Consider the following 14,948-nt stretch of genomic DNA (forward strand, 5'->3'; position numbering starts at 1 on the left):
CTTGTGTCACCATCTACAGGGGCAGGTCTCAACTCCTCAGAGGGCCCCTTTTGAGCTTTAGAATGTGGGTGTCTGTGTGGATCAATCCCTCCCAGGTGCGCTGGTGGCCGTGCTCTGCACAGCTGGACAGGAAGAACATTTCCCATGTCTCCCCACACTTCTCACACCTCTGTCTCGTATCCGGTTCTCTGGATGTCTGGGGTGTTTTCTGCTGTGGCTCCTCCAGGACCATCCTCCCAACCAGCTTTACTACCTTTTGTTATGTTCTCTACAGAATGCAATAAAACTTACTTTACGAGGCAGGGTGCTCACAGGCAGAAAGCCTAGGTGGCATCTTAGTTGTGTTGCTCCCAAGCTCTGCAACTCTGGGCAAGCCACTTAACTTCTTTGTGTGTGTGTGGTGTGTACATGTGTGGAGATATATATATATATATATATTTTGTGTGTCTTCCTTTCTCCCTCCCTCCCTCCCCCCCACTGTATTTCTTGAGACTCAGGGTCTCTCATTGTACCTGGAGTGCACCAATATAGTTAACCTAGCTGGTCACCAATCCCCAGGGATCCTCTTGTCTCTGCCTCCCTAGCTCTGGGCTGGTGTCACCATACACTTTTCTTTTTTTTTTAAGACATGGGCGCTGAGCTCAGGTTCCCATACGTGTGCAGCAAACACCTTTCCAATGGAACCATTTCTAAGTGTGTGAAAGTCTTACCATCATCCATCCCCATAACTAACTTCATTATGCTAAACTAAAACTCTGGGCCTATCAAACGACTCTTCCTTCCTCCTTCTTCCTAGCCCCTAGCAACCATCATTTCCTTTTCTGTCTCTGTGGTTTTGACTGCCGTTTGAAGACGTTTACCCTTTATGTTACAGCTGAAGAAACCGGGCGTGGAGAGCTGTGTGTGGTGCTCTGGCACCCGTCAGTGGTGACACTGAGCATCAGTCTCAGCTAGATCATTCCTGTGCTCCTTATTCTTTACCCTCCCTGTCTCCGCTCTGTCACCTTTGTCCTGGGTGAAGTGGGGGGGCAGGAACACACAACCACTGATCTTAAAGCAGCCAGTATCTAATACAATAGCTTTAAATGGTTTTAACCTTGACCTACAGAAAGCAATACCTCGTATAGTATTACTCATTAAGTATGCTAAATCCCCTCCTCCAGTAAATAAGTTTCCCCAAATAACATCGGAACTTTCATTTACTTGGTATATACTTGGGTATTTTTTCTATTCTGTTCAATTGTGTTTTACTTAGTAAACCTGGTTTTGAGACTCACAAACTAATTTCTGTTTTGCAATTTGGAAAGCACTAGTTTGTCAGGCATCTTACTTAAGGCACCCTTTTCCCAGCTGTCAGTCATGAGCAGGTAGTGACTCAGCCTGTTCGCCCCTCCTGTTTGCTCCCCTGTGGATTATCCTAGGAAGGGACCTCAGCAGTTCCTTTATGCTAGATTAGCTCCAGAGGGCTGGCCAAGCTCTAAGCCACTGGGAGGTTACATGTCATGCAGGAGGCACAGCATAGCCACGATAGCTCTGATGTCAGGCTTTCCCCTGGGCTCCTGTCTCCATAGGCTCTGCCTCAGGGCTCACCCCGCTGTAACCTGAAGGACAGCCTGCTGAAGGACAACTGTGCCCCAGAGTCCATTGAGTTCCCAGTCAGCGAGGCCCAGATCCTGGAGGATAGACCGCTCAGCACTAAGGGCTCTGGAGACAGCGCCCAGATCACTCAAGTCAGTCCCCAGAGGATTGCCCTTCGACTACGGCCAGGTAGGCACGGGGCTCATCTTGGGGAAGACCCCTGGCACAGCGGGCAAGGAGGGACATTTAGCTGGAACTCTTGGGGGAGGGGCAGCACAGAATAGGAATGGGGTGGAGAGAGAGGGGAGAGCAAGAGAGAGAGAGAGAGAGAGAGAGAGAGAGAGAGAGAGAGAGAGAGAGAGAGAGAGAGAGAGAGAGAGAGAGAGAGAGAGGCAGGGAGGCAGGGAGGGAGAGGGAGGGAGGGGTTGTGGGTCGGAGAATGGAAGAAAATAAGGTGTCAGGATCTGAGTCAGAAGATCCGAATGTGAATCCCAACTCCACCACGTTACTAGTTATTTGCTTGGTTACTAGTTACTTAACCCTTCTGGTTCTGCTTCCTCTCATGTGTTTTGTCTAGTTTGTAGCTTTGTGTGGCGGTACAAATAAGATGAAGGATAAGAAAGCAATTTGTGAGCCTGTTTTCCACAGGGGATAAGGACTGTTCAGGAGCAGACGAAGTAGGGACAGAAGAGGGAGGAGTGTTAGGTATAGGGTGAGCTTTTCAATGTTTGGCCTGACTGAATCAGTAAGAGTTGGAGAGCCCCACTATGTGCAAGACACTTATGGGATTTGGAGGAAAGCAGGGTGCTGTTTATTTACTTTTGAGACAGGACCTCTGTTCAGCCTGGAACTCACTATTCAGCCCAGGCTGGCCTTGAATTGGCAGGAATCTCTCTGCTTCTGCGTCGTGCATGTTGGGATTACGGGCATGTGCCACCATACCCAGTACAGTTCCTGTCCCTCACAGAGTCTGTACTGTAGCAGCTGCCAAGAGTTGTATGACTTGGGATAGTAGACCCTGGTGACGCAGAGGGTCACATACATGGGGATTTATAGATGATGGGAAATCACAGAATAGAAAAGAAGACGTTCAAGAGACTGCAAGGGGGATGGAGTTACAAGGCAGGTGTGTGTGTGTGTGTGTGTGTGTGAGAGAGAGAGAGAGGGGGGGAGGAGAGAGAGAGAGCAAAACTTTCTAGCTTAATTTGATCAAACAGTTACTTGTCCCCTAAAGCAGCCTACTCATGATTTATTCCTAGAGGAAGTGAGAGAAAACTAACATCCTTCTGCCTTCCAGATGATTCGAAGACTTTTTCACTTCAAGTGCGGCAGGTGGAGGATTACCCTGTAGACATCTACTACTTGATGGATCTGTCCTACTCCATGAAGGATGATCTAAAGAACATCCAGAACTTGGGTACCAAGTTGTCTTCTCAGATGCGCAAGCTTACCAGCAACCTTCGGATTGGCTTTGGGGCCTTTGTGGACAAGCCTGTGTCACCATACATGTTCATCTCCCCACCAGAGGCCCTCAAAAACCCTTGTTACAGGTTAGCCCTCTCTCCTCAAGCCAGTGTCTCACCCCTTCCCTTAGCCTCAGGCTGACCCAAGCCCTGGTTGCCATTTTAAACTCCAGGCTTTTATTTTTCTTCAAAAAATGTATTGTTTTTGTTTCTAGGTATACGTATGTGTTTGTATATATGTGTGCCTGGTGACTGTGGAGGTCAGAGGAGGGTGTCAGATCCCCTGGGGTGGGGTTACAGGTGATTGTGAGCTGCCTAACGTTGCTGCTGGCAACCAAACTCTGGTCCTCTGGAGGAGCATCAAATACCTTAACCACTGATCTACCTCTCCAACCCCTCGAAGGTTATTTTGTTGGTTGCTTTATTCCAAACCGTATCATTTTCAACTTGTTTTCTGCCTGGAATGGGCCTACTATCTGGAATATTAGGCCAATAGGCTCAAGGCTGCTGGGGGTCCTACATAGAAATGCCATCAGCCTATTGGCTTTGTCACAAATGGATAGAGGGGAAGAGGAAAGTGAGGGGGAGGGGATGAGGTCAAAAGCAGAGAGAGGTCTAGATGAGTAAAAATGTAATTATGATTTCAGAAGATCTGGTTCTATTGTTGTTATTCCAGGCATCAAGAGCACAAATCGCCGGACATTGGTGGTGCATGCCTTTAATCCCAGCACTCGGGAGGCAGAGGCAGGCGGATCTCTGTGAGTTCGAGACCAGCTTGGTCTATAAGAGCGAATTCCAGGACAGGCTCCGAAGCCACAGAGAAACCCTGTCTTGAAAAACAAACAAACAAAAAGGAGCACAAATTTTGCAAAGTTAAAATGCAAGAAAATTAAATACATTTATTGAATTCTGTAACAGTATTTAAATGGTTAAGTTATCCCTCTCTCTGTTTGACTCATTTTTGATATATATACATATATATATACATATATATGTATATGTTCAAATTTTATTGTTTCATGTGTATCAATGTTTGCTGGCTTTGTGCACACATCTGTGTACCATGCATGCGTTTGGTGCCATCAGAGGCCAGGAGAGGGTGTTGGATCCCCTGGAGTTGCAGTTACAGATGGTTATAAGCCACCGTGTGTAAGCCAGAGGACCACCATGCGGGTCCTCTGGAAGATCAGCCAGTGCTTGCCCCCAATCCCAGACAGGGTTTCTCTGTGTGGCCCTGGCTGTCCTGGAACCCATTATCTAGATCAGAATGACCTCAAACTCAGAGATCCGACTTTGCCTCTGCCTTCCAAGTGCCGGCATCAAAGGTGTGTGCCACCACTTCCTGGCCAGCTGGTTCTCCTAACCACTCGACGGTCTCTCCAGCCCTCACACCTTTTTCTTTGAGACAGATTTTTTCTATGTAGCCTAGACTGACCTCAGCCTCCTGAGTGCTGTACTGCAGGCATGAGTCAACCCACCTTAGCTGTGCGGTTGGAGGAGCTCTAGGAATTGAGCTTAGGGCCTCAGGTTTGCTAGGGGGGCATCCTACCTCTGAACAGCATCTCCAGCCCTGTGCCTGCTTAGTTCTGTGTTAGTTACTCTTCTTGCTGTTTTGAGCAGACACTTGGTAGAGGTAACTTAAGGGTGAAGGTTCATTTTGGTTCATGGCTCAGAGGATGCAATCCATCCTGACAGGTAAGGCAGGAAGTGTAAAGTGGCTTGGTCTATGGTGGTGGGAACGTGTGGCAGCTACTTGCTGTGTGCCACTAGGGCTGGAGGCGGAGCTGGCTTGGAACAACCCAAACAAAACAAGCCCTGCCCATATAACCCTATGTATGCCTGCTAGGCTCTACGTTATAAAGACTCTACAACCTCCCTGAAACTGTGCCACCACCTGGGGACCGCGTGTTCAAGCACACGGATGATCCTTCAAACCACAGAGGCTTACTATGGAGTGGCTAACTTGACGAAGACTGTAAATCTATGTATGGCAATGATTTAAAATTATGATCAGTGGACTGGAGAGATGACCCAGCGGTTAGGAATGCTTTCTGCTCCTCCAGATCACCAGGCAGAGTTCAGTTCCCAGTACTCAAGTCGGACAGCTCTTAACCCAAGCCCAGCTCTAGGGGATCCCGTGGTGTCCTCTGGCCTCCATGGTGCCTGCACAACTCATTCTCTGTCTCTATCCTCTCTCTCTCTCTCCCTTCCCTTTCATAATCTCACTCCCCCTCCATGTAATTAAAAATAAAGTATATTAAAATAATGATTGCTGGACTGACAAGGCATGGATTTACTTTAATAAATTTTACAGCACAGTTTTAAAATTTCTGTCTGGGCTATATGTTTTCTCAGAAAAAAAATCTGGAGACAGCATGGTCTATACATTTACTGGACATCTGCTTTATTGTTGCAGTAAAAAAAGTGCTAATGATTCCAGCTATGATAGCTTGAACCTTCCTCTTGCATAATTGCTTTGCTTAGTCTTGTGATAGCTCTCTGAGATAAGCACTATTATGCCTCCATATATAAACCTACCACTGAGCCCCTTGTCTTTGTTTGGCTTGTGTATTAATTGCTTTTCTTGTGGCTGTGACCAAATAGTTGATGGAATGCAGGTTTAGAGAAGCTGTCAGAGAGCCCGTGCTTGGCAAATGGGAAGCTGGACGTTAATCTGTCCTGTCTGGTTTCATTGCTGCCTTTCTTGTCCTTCCGGCCACCTGGAGGTACAGTTGTGGTGCCACAGGTAGTTTGAAGGACTTGGAGTCTAGACTGTCTCAGTAATTGTGATTCTATGGGACTAGAGTGTAGCTGTGTGGTAGAGCATTTATCTGGCATGCTCGGGGTTTTGGGTCCAATCCCCAGCACTGCAAAAAAGGAGAACCAATTGATGTGGACCTGGTCTGGGCATGCTACTGTCCGTATCTGTCCCTTTCTCTTTTATCCGACTCTGGTACCACCTTTCCCCCACAGTGTTTTCTTAAGATGACCTCTCATTCCCCTGCAGTATGAAGACTTCATGTTTGCCCATGTTTGGCTACAAACACGTGCTGACGCTAACTGACCAGGTGACCCGCTTCAATGAGGAAGTGAAGAAACAGAGTGTGTCACGTAACCGAGATGCCCCCGAGGGCGGCTTTGACGCCATCATGCAGGCTACAGTCTGTGATGTGAGTTTGGAGGGCAAGGGGTGCCAGGTGTAGCTGGCATAAATCAAACTTGGGGAGGAAACAGTTTGGTTGGGAATTTCCAGTGTGTTGGAGGATGGGAACCAAGCAGGACTTTGTACAGCATGAGTAATAATTGTTCCTCCTGTGTAGTCTCTCTGAGGCCACAGCTGACACCTCTTTGAACCACAGTAGCCCCAGATCTTTCCTAGAGAGAGCATTGGTCCACATGTTCTGGAATTATTTCAGAGTCAAGCCTGGGTTAACTTGACCTCAGCAAAGAGAGCAGATGTTTGGGTGGGATTTCTTCTAATCCAGGACAGCTGTGGCAGGGTTTCTGTCACTGAGGAGTTAAGTGTGGAGTTAAAGAAGGTGGGATTCAGCCTCATGCACCAATCAACAATGGGATGATTTTTTTCCTAAGGGAAAAAAGCCTGAATTGGAAAGCTCTCGTTTATGTTCAAGGCTTGGGGCTGAAGTGCATCTCCAATGCAGCTTCTCCAGCTCTTTAGGTATGGGGGTTCTGCAGTCTTTGTTCAGTGCTGATGACTAGCTGAAGTCACCGTGTCTTTTTTCGAAACAGGAAAAGATTGGCTGGAGGAATGATGCATCCCATTTGCTGGTGTTTACCACCGATGCCAAGACCCACATTGCACTGGATGGGAGGCTGGCAGGCATTGTCCTGCCCAACGATGGGCAGTGTCACATTGGCAGTGACAACCATTACTCTGCCTCTACAACTATGGTGAGACGTTGGGTCCCACTGTAGTCCTTGTCCACTCGGATAGGGCTGTCTTATTCCAGGCAGGGCTTTTGTGCGAACTTGAAAACAGCCTTACTTCTGGGCATTACATGGGGCTCAGTTAGTGCCTGTTTCTGCCACATCCCAATGGGGCCCCCTCATCCAGGGCGTCACACTGACTCCACAGTCATCAGCACCAGCCACACCATCTTGTGTTTTAGTTAACTATAGACAGTTAATTAAATAAGAAGAAAGGAGCTTAAATTGAAATAGAAATTGTTGTCAGCTATGAGGCAAATGTAGCAAAGTTTAAAGTAATAACACAGGGTATCTGGAGAAAGTCTTGACTTTTTTTAACCTGTTTTGTCCCCCTAGTCCCTTCATTTTTTTCATTCAGGGTCTTCTCATGCAGTCCAGGCTGACTTGTAATTCTTAGTCCTCTGCCATCACCCCACGGATGTGAGGGTTACAGTAATGCAACACTACACCTGATTTAATTAATTAATTATATGATAAAGGGCCTTGGTCCATATATAGCCCAGGCTGGCTTTCACCTTGCAATCTTTCTGCCTCAGTCTTCTGAGTATTAGAATTAGAAGTTTATACCACCATGCCTGTTATTTTTTCTGGTCTGGAAATTGAATTCAGTGTCTCACAATGTATTAGATAAGTGCTCACCCACCAAGCTATCCCCAGCCTACTCTTTATTTTTAAATAAAAAATGAAACCGTATTTATTATTAAAACATACTTCTTATTTTCTCAAGTCAATAAATAGAGGAACCACCTTGTGGCTTAAAAGTGATTAAAGGGAGGAGACTGAGCTAGAGAACTCATGAGTGCCCTTGCAAGATCTATGAGCCCATGGACACACTGATTCATACTGTTTTCTGGTCTCTCCACGTCCTTGGTTTTAGCCATATACAAGTTGGGCACTAGCAGACATTGGGCACTGACCAGGAGCTGAGAGAGATGAAAAAGCGATAAGGACTTACTCCTGGAAGGTTTTTTTGTTTACATGAAGAGAGAGGATATGTTCCAGCACATCTATCAACAGCACCGAATGCATGATGACTACTAAGTGTGTTATGCAGTCAAGGGCTATTGGCAGCCAAAGGAGGAAAGCTCTTTAGGAGCTGGGGGGGGGTCAAGGAAGGCCTCTTAGAGGAAGTGAGCTTTGGCTAAGGAAGGAGGAGGATTGCCAAGATGTAGGTCACTCCAGGTGGCAGGAGGAATGAGCTAGAACGGTGCTGAGTAGAAGAGAGGTAGGGGTGAGTGACCAGTAGAGCGAGGCTAGGAATTTGCCCATAGCTCTACATCGGTGGGTCGTAACTCAAGGATCTGGTTTGAGTCTGCGTGGGAAGGAAGGTGCTTGGTTTTGGAACACCACCAGCCCAGGGTTCTTAGCCAAGCTTGCATTGCGTTGCCCTTCTCACTCATCTCGTGCTCCATTTTCTGCTGCGAACAGTGGGCCAGAAAAGAACTTCGGTTTTGTTCTTAGAACTTTCGAGTTTGAGAGACCACACCTGGTGGTCATCTTGCTGGCTCAGAGTCCCAAGACTCAGGCCGGCATGAAGCAGAGGTCAAGGAGTGTGTGTATGGGTTTCAGTTTTCATTGTTCTCCTCTCATGATGCTAGAAGGATTCAACTCTGGGAGCTTTGCTGTGATGACCCCTAACCATACTTCCCAAACACTCTACCCCTCAGTACTGTAGGGGGCGTGTCTTTACCCCTGCAGCATCTCCAAGTGTGAATTCAGTTTCATCACATGAAACCCAAGGGACACACTGGAGCCCAAACCACAACACCTCACTTTGATTAGTGCATAAAAATTTTAAGTTTCACGTTTCCCTGGTCATACCCCAAATAAGACAAGTTCAAAGCATGGGCCTTTTCCATCTTTTGCAGGATTACCCGTCTCTGGGGCTGATGACTGAGAAACTATCCAAGAATAACATTAACCTGATCTTTGCAGTCACTGCAGATGTGGCCAACCTCTACCAGGTAATTATGCCTCTGGGGCTTCCTTCCTGTCACCACAGATGAACCTGTCCCAGGTGGCCATGGACCCAACCAGGAAAAATTCCTTTTTAGACTCATTCTCTGGGTACTTAACATTCCTCCTTGTAGCCTTTTTTCCTTCAGCCTCTAACCTACTAGGAAGAGGATGTAGATGTTTGAGATGGTGGTGGGGAGATAATTTAGTAGGGGGAGGGGAGTAAAAAGGTTTCTTACTTTTCTTCAGATATGAAGAATTGCTGGATCTGTTCTGGTAGTGACAAGCGAGACATCCTACTGTGTACTCCCAACTTGATTTTAAGACTGCCAGTCTGGCAGTGGTGCCTTTAATTACAGCTCTTGGGAGGCAGAGGCAGGCCAACCTGGTCTCTAGAGTGAATTCCAGGACAGCCAGGGCTACACAGAGAAACCCTGTCTTGAAGCCCTGTCAAAAGACTGACTAGGGGGACTTTGAGGAGACCACTTTCCTTGAGTAAGCTATGGACGTCTTTGTCTTTCTTTCTAGAATTATAGTGAGCTCGTCCCGGGGACCACAGTGGGAATCCTGTCTGATGACTCAAGCAATGTCCTCCAGCTCATTGTTGATGCTTATGGGGTAAGACTATTGGCCCCGGGAGGGCCTATCAAGGCTGCTGGATGTGGCTTATTGATCAGTGCATGTTAAAAAGAAGTAAAAGGGGGATGCAGTGGTCAGTCTTCAGTGACACATAAATTCACCTCAGGATTGAAATTTCTCAAAATGAATGGGCCTCAAGGCCATGCTTGGGCCTGGAGGGGGAAAGGAGAGCATTAGATGGAAACAATACAACATGGAGGTCTAAACATCATAGGGCCTTAAAGGGGACAAGAGGCATCCGTTTAAAGCCTGAAGAGGAGCTTTGTTAAGAGTGAGAGCGAGAGAGGTGGGGAGGGGAGCGAAAGAGAGACAACATTCATGAGCTTGAAGGCAGGGAGACCCTCTTCAAAAGCAGCCTTTCTCTCTAGACCAATTCCCAGAACAAAGGGAAGGTCTGGCCTTTTATACACTTTTAGGAGTGGCGGGAAGTTTCATATCATGTGATTTACTTGAACACGGCACGCAGAGAAGCCAGGTACTCTACAATGAGAGCTGTCAAGTCACAGTGCAGACTGCTTGGGAACTCTCTGTCCCAAAGAGAACTGAAGTGCGTGGCCTGATTTGGGCTGTGGGATCATGCCTAAAGATGCAGACCCATGTTCTAACAGAACTCAGATTTGGGAGCCCTAGGCTGCCATTCTCCCATGTGGCCTTCCTGCTTTCCTATTGGATGGCCATCCCTGGGAGTGATGGCATCTTCTGGTAAGGAAATGGGACAGAAAGGAAGGCTATGGCAGAACAGGGACAGTGAGTGGGGAGCTTAGAGGTGGAGGGGACTGCAGATGCAGGCTAGATTGATTGACAAGGAGCATATGTAGGGCAGAAGGAGGGAGAGCCAGGTCCTAACAACACACGAAAGAGGTGACTGAGTACAGAGATCGTCTGGCAGCAACTGGCAGATAAACCTCAGCATCAGGCACTACCAGGGCACGTCCCAGGCCACCGAGTCTGCTTTGTGTGGGATGCTCTTGGTCTTTGTCTGTGTCCTTACTTTTTTTTTTTTTTGTCCCTTTCTGCTCAGAAAATCCGCTCGAAAGTGGAGCTGGAAGTGCGTGACCTCCCTGAAGAGCTGTCACTGTCCTTCAATGCCACTTGCCTCAACAATGAGGTCATCCCAGGCCTCAAGTCTTGTGTGGGTCTCAAGATTGGAGACACGGTAAGGTGGGCTAGGCAGGGACTCATGCTGAAGCGGTGACCCTGGACCTGAGAGTCTGTGCGTACTCCAACCCTTTCCAGAATTAGAAGTTCAAGTATGAAAGCTCTTGATCTTTCTCCGGAAGCTTCTGCTGCCTAAGGTTTCTGTATCCACTGAGTTAACTTCTCCATCGGTTTTTGAGATATTTGCACCTGTACATCTGATTGCAAACGAAATGATCTCTTATCTACTCACCCAGAGTAATGCCTTTCTTTTCTCTGCATCATAAAAACGGCAGTAGACTTTCTCTTTATTCTAGCTGATGAAAATCCAACAGCAAGTGGACAGGAAAAAAAATACCTGGACCCCTTGAGACTTACTTAAGAGTGCAAACGCTCATATTGCCCCTCCATTCCCTCCATGTTTTTCCTTGATTATTATTGTTTTACATTTTATGCATATGGTTATTTTGCCTGTGTGTATATTTATGTATCATGTGGGTGCCTGGTACCTGTGGAGGCTAGATGTTGGTATCTGATTCCTTGGAACTAGAGTTACAGATGGTTGTGATCGGCCATGTGGATTTGAACCCAGGTCCTCTGGAAGAGCAGCCAGCGTTCTTAACTGCTGAGCTATCTCTCCAGCTCCCCTGGTTTTCTTTGTTGGTCCTCCTCTGCTCTACCCAAGAGACTGGTGGATGGCAGGGAGGAACGAAGAGAAGTAGATCTGTTGGTTCCTTGTCCTGTAAGCTTATTCTCTGAGCGTATGTGTTCACAGCCCCACCCTTCACACCCTGAAATCACACTTTGCTCCGTAATCCTTCAGTCTGTGACTGATTGACCACTCTATGGCATGGTGTGGCACAGAGCGGCATCTTACTGTCTTGCTGCTAATATGTGACATCAATACTCCAGCTGGCTTAGTTGGCCTGTGTAAAGTGTTCACAACATCACTGGTTCTGTCCTGCTTCAGCTGGTTTATTTCTCAGGAGAAAAACAGCCTTCTATTGCTTGTCTGTAACCGTTTGTCCAGCCAGATATGTCACAGTGGTAACTGCTATGCCAGTGTCGTTGGTACTCTGTAGACTTTGATAGTGTTAAGGTCAGGGAACTCCCTGGGACAGCTGGACTTGACACCTAGTTTTGTTTGTCTTGGTAGGGTGCAGCGTAGCATTTCTCAGATCCACTTAGGTCTGAATGTTATCTTTCCATCCAGGTGAGCTTTAGCATCGAGGCCAAGGTACGCGGCTGCCCCAAGGAGAAAGAGCAGTCTTTCACTATCAAGCCTGTGGGCTTTAAGGATAGCCTTACTGTCCAAGTCACCTTTGACTGTGACTGTGCCTGCCAGGCCTCTGCCCAGCCTCTCAGTCCACGCTGCAACAACGGCAATGGGACCTTTGAGTGTGGAGTGTGCCGCTGTGACCCGGGATGGCTGGGAGCCATGTGTGAGTGCTCTGAGGAGGACTACCGACCCTCCCAGCAGGAAGAGTGCATCTCCAAGGAGGGCCAGCCCATCTGCAGCCAGCGAGGCGAGTGCCTCTGTGGCCAGTGTGTCTGCCACAGTAGTGATTTTGGCAAGATCACCGGCAAGTTCTGTGAGTGCGATGACTTCTCCTGTGTCCGCTACAAAGGAGAGATGTGCTCTGGTGAGTGGAAGTGTGCTCAGTAGCCATGCATGCGTACGCACCCCAGGTGCCTTGGGAAACTCGTGGATGGCTTGAGGTTGGCAAGGTGGGCGGAACTGAGAACCCATTTCACTCAGAGTAGAAACTCAGAAATAAGCCGGGCGGTGGTGGCACATGCCTTTAATCCCAGCCCTCGGGAGGCAGAGGCAGGTGGATCTCTGTGAGTTCGAGGCCGGGCTGGACTGATAGCCTCCAGAACAATACAGAGAAACCCTGTCTCGTAAAACCAAAAGAAGAAAAAAAAAAAGAAACCCAGAAATAAACAGAGGAAGGAACTGGATCTTTTACCTTGTTCATGGGGCAGAGAAAGCTAAGATGAAGGTCACAAGAAACGTCAAGGAGAGGTAGTTTGTTTTGCTTTTTGTTCTCATTCTGATGATGTTTCAAGTTCCTAGTTCTTTTGAATGTAAGAACTGACTTATTTTTCAACTAAAGAAATCAGTCTCATGGTGACTAACCTATTAGTGTTTACAGATAGGAAATATATGATATTGGAATATACTGTAAAGCTTATAATAATTTTACTTGAATTTATCATTCTGTCACCAGTAGACAGTGGTGATATATATATGTAAGACATTGGGACACTTAGAACAGTATTTGGAAAATGGTATACTTGTGACTTTCTACTAGCAGATTAAAATTGTGTCTGTGTATGTGTGTGCTCACACATGAGCATACATGTATGTATTTAGGCATAGAGACCAGAGATAGGCTTACGTGTCTTTCTCAATCACTTACCATGTGACTTTTTGAGGTTAGATCTCTCATTGACCCTGGGACTGACCAGTTGGCTAGGCTGGCTGGCTGAACTCCAGGGATCCAACAGTTTTTGCTTCCTAATATTGGGATTACACACATGTGTCACTGAGCTTAGCTTTGTTTTTTAAAGCGTGGTGCTGGAGATCTGAACTCAGGTCCTCATGTTTGCAATGCAAGCTGTCTCTCCAGCATGGGGACTGTGATTTCAAGCCTGAAGGATCTGAGTTGTTCCTTATTGCAAAATTCAGTGCATCCCCGAGGCCTATTGATAACTTCAGACTGGCCCCAAAGACCCACTTCTGGGTGCTTTCCTGACCAAGAGAAGCCAAATCACTATTAGTATGGTCTTTAGTACTCTCAGGGCAAATGGACAGTCTGAGCTTTTTTCTTAGGTTCTGGAGGTAGATTTATGTTGGACTGTAGTCATTGTGACTTAATCCTGTTTGAGACAGACAGACTGCAGACATTTACAAATTGGTTGGAGCTGGGTTATGGGTATTCTGTGTAATCAACTGAACAGAGAAGTCCTAATTGATTTCTGTGATAATCTAAGACCCAGATGGGCTTCATTTGCATTGGATTTTAGCCAGCCGAGCTAAGTGACTCAGGTGTTCACTTTAGCGTGGTGGCACATGCCTACAGTCTCAGTACTATAGGCTATCTATAGACTATGATCAGGAGGTCAAGGTCATCCTCAACTACAAACCAAGTTTGAGGTTAGCCGACACCCTATCATCACCACCACCACCACCACCACAAAAAAACGCTCAATAAGAAAGATAAATATGCAATGTAAAAACAGGCCCCAAGGGGCTGGAGTAACGACTCAGTGGTTAAGAGGCATACTATTCTTGTAGATGACCTGAGTTCAGTTTCCAGGTAGCTCACAACCACCTGCAACTCCAGCCGCAGAGGAGCTCAGGCCTCTGACCTCCAGGGGCACCTGCACTCAAAGTGCACATGCCCACCAAACACATAATTTAAAAACCTTTAAAAACATAAAGCATATGCACCACAAACATAAAAAAATGATGCCTTTTCTGATCTGTGACATTGTTTACTTCAGTCATGCCAGCAAGTTTTGAGAGAAGGCTTGGGGGAAAGTGGTATCACTATTAACTGGAGTAGTGGAGAGAGATTAGGGCCCTAATGAGGAGAACAGGCACACAAGAACTAGGGTGGGGGTGGGGTTCAGCTCATTTGAATATTTAACAGTGTTTCTATCATGTTCATACTACCAAAGACACACCAAAAGGAGCAAGCTGGGAATGCTGGCTGCGGTTGGCCTTTGGGCCCCTTCACTGCTCCAGGGTTGATTGGTCCTGGTCTCGCACGAGGTCTGCAGGACGGATCCCAGCCAGAGTGTTTTCTTTACTGCCAATCCCACAGAGCCTTGGTGATTCCTGCCCCCTTAAGGTGTAGACATTTCTGGTCCTATGTGCTGCGTTCGAATCCAGTGCAGCACCCATTTTACTCCTCCTTGGCAGGGTGTCTGGTGCTTCATATGTTGTTCTTGTGACACTGTTATCACACACTTAGATGTGCTGACATTTGGTTCATATGGGTGAACAAGGGGTTCCTGACCTCCCGGAGCTATGCCCCGCCCATCAGTGTCCCTCTACTCCAATGTCTGCCTTGTGGAGTGGTGGGCAACTCCGCTTTCTTCCTAGCTTCTCTTCTGAGCACCGTAGGTGGCCCTAGCTTGCTTCTTCCTGCTTCAGGCGTGGTCTTTGAGGTTGCTCATGCCCTTCTACGGCAGGGAGACAGGAAATGCGTCCCTCTC

General features: G+C 47.2%; 1 protein-coding gene across 2 annotated transcripts in view; it reads left to right on the forward strand.

The window, feature by feature from the left end:
• Itgb3 (integrin subunit beta 3) overlaps nucleotides 1–14,948 on the forward strand; it is a 58,109-nt gene that overhangs the window by 24,461 nt on the left and 18,700 nt on the right. For both annotated transcript variants that reach the window (XR_005878460.1, XM_005070043.4), the window contains exons 3-10: nucleotides 1,572–1,767; nucleotides 2,876–3,128; nucleotides 6,049–6,211; nucleotides 6,792–6,953; nucleotides 8,858–8,953; nucleotides 9,474–9,563; nucleotides 10,606–10,740; nucleotides 11,935–12,364. Coding sequence is in view for 1 of the 2 variants with exons in the window: in XM_005070043.4 (XP_005070100.1) it covers nucleotides 1,572–1,767; nucleotides 2,876–3,128; nucleotides 6,049–6,211; nucleotides 6,792–6,953; nucleotides 8,858–8,953; nucleotides 9,474–9,563; nucleotides 10,606–10,740; nucleotides 11,935–12,364 (1,525 nt within the window). In the remaining variant the exon portion in view is untranslated. The remainder of the gene's footprint in view (nucleotides 1–1,571; nucleotides 1,768–2,875; nucleotides 3,129–6,048; nucleotides 6,212–6,791; nucleotides 6,954–8,857; nucleotides 8,954–9,473; nucleotides 9,564–10,605; nucleotides 10,741–11,934; nucleotides 12,365–14,948) is intronic.

The sequence above is a fragment of the Mesocricetus auratus genome, unplaced genomic scaffold, assembly GCF_017639785.1.
Source record: "Mesocricetus auratus isolate SY011 unplaced genomic scaffold, BCM_Maur_2.0 Super-Scaffold_100007, whole genome shotgun sequence".
Classification (NCBI taxonomy): domain Eukaryota; kingdom Metazoa; phylum Chordata; class Mammalia; order Rodentia; family Cricetidae; genus Mesocricetus; species Mesocricetus auratus.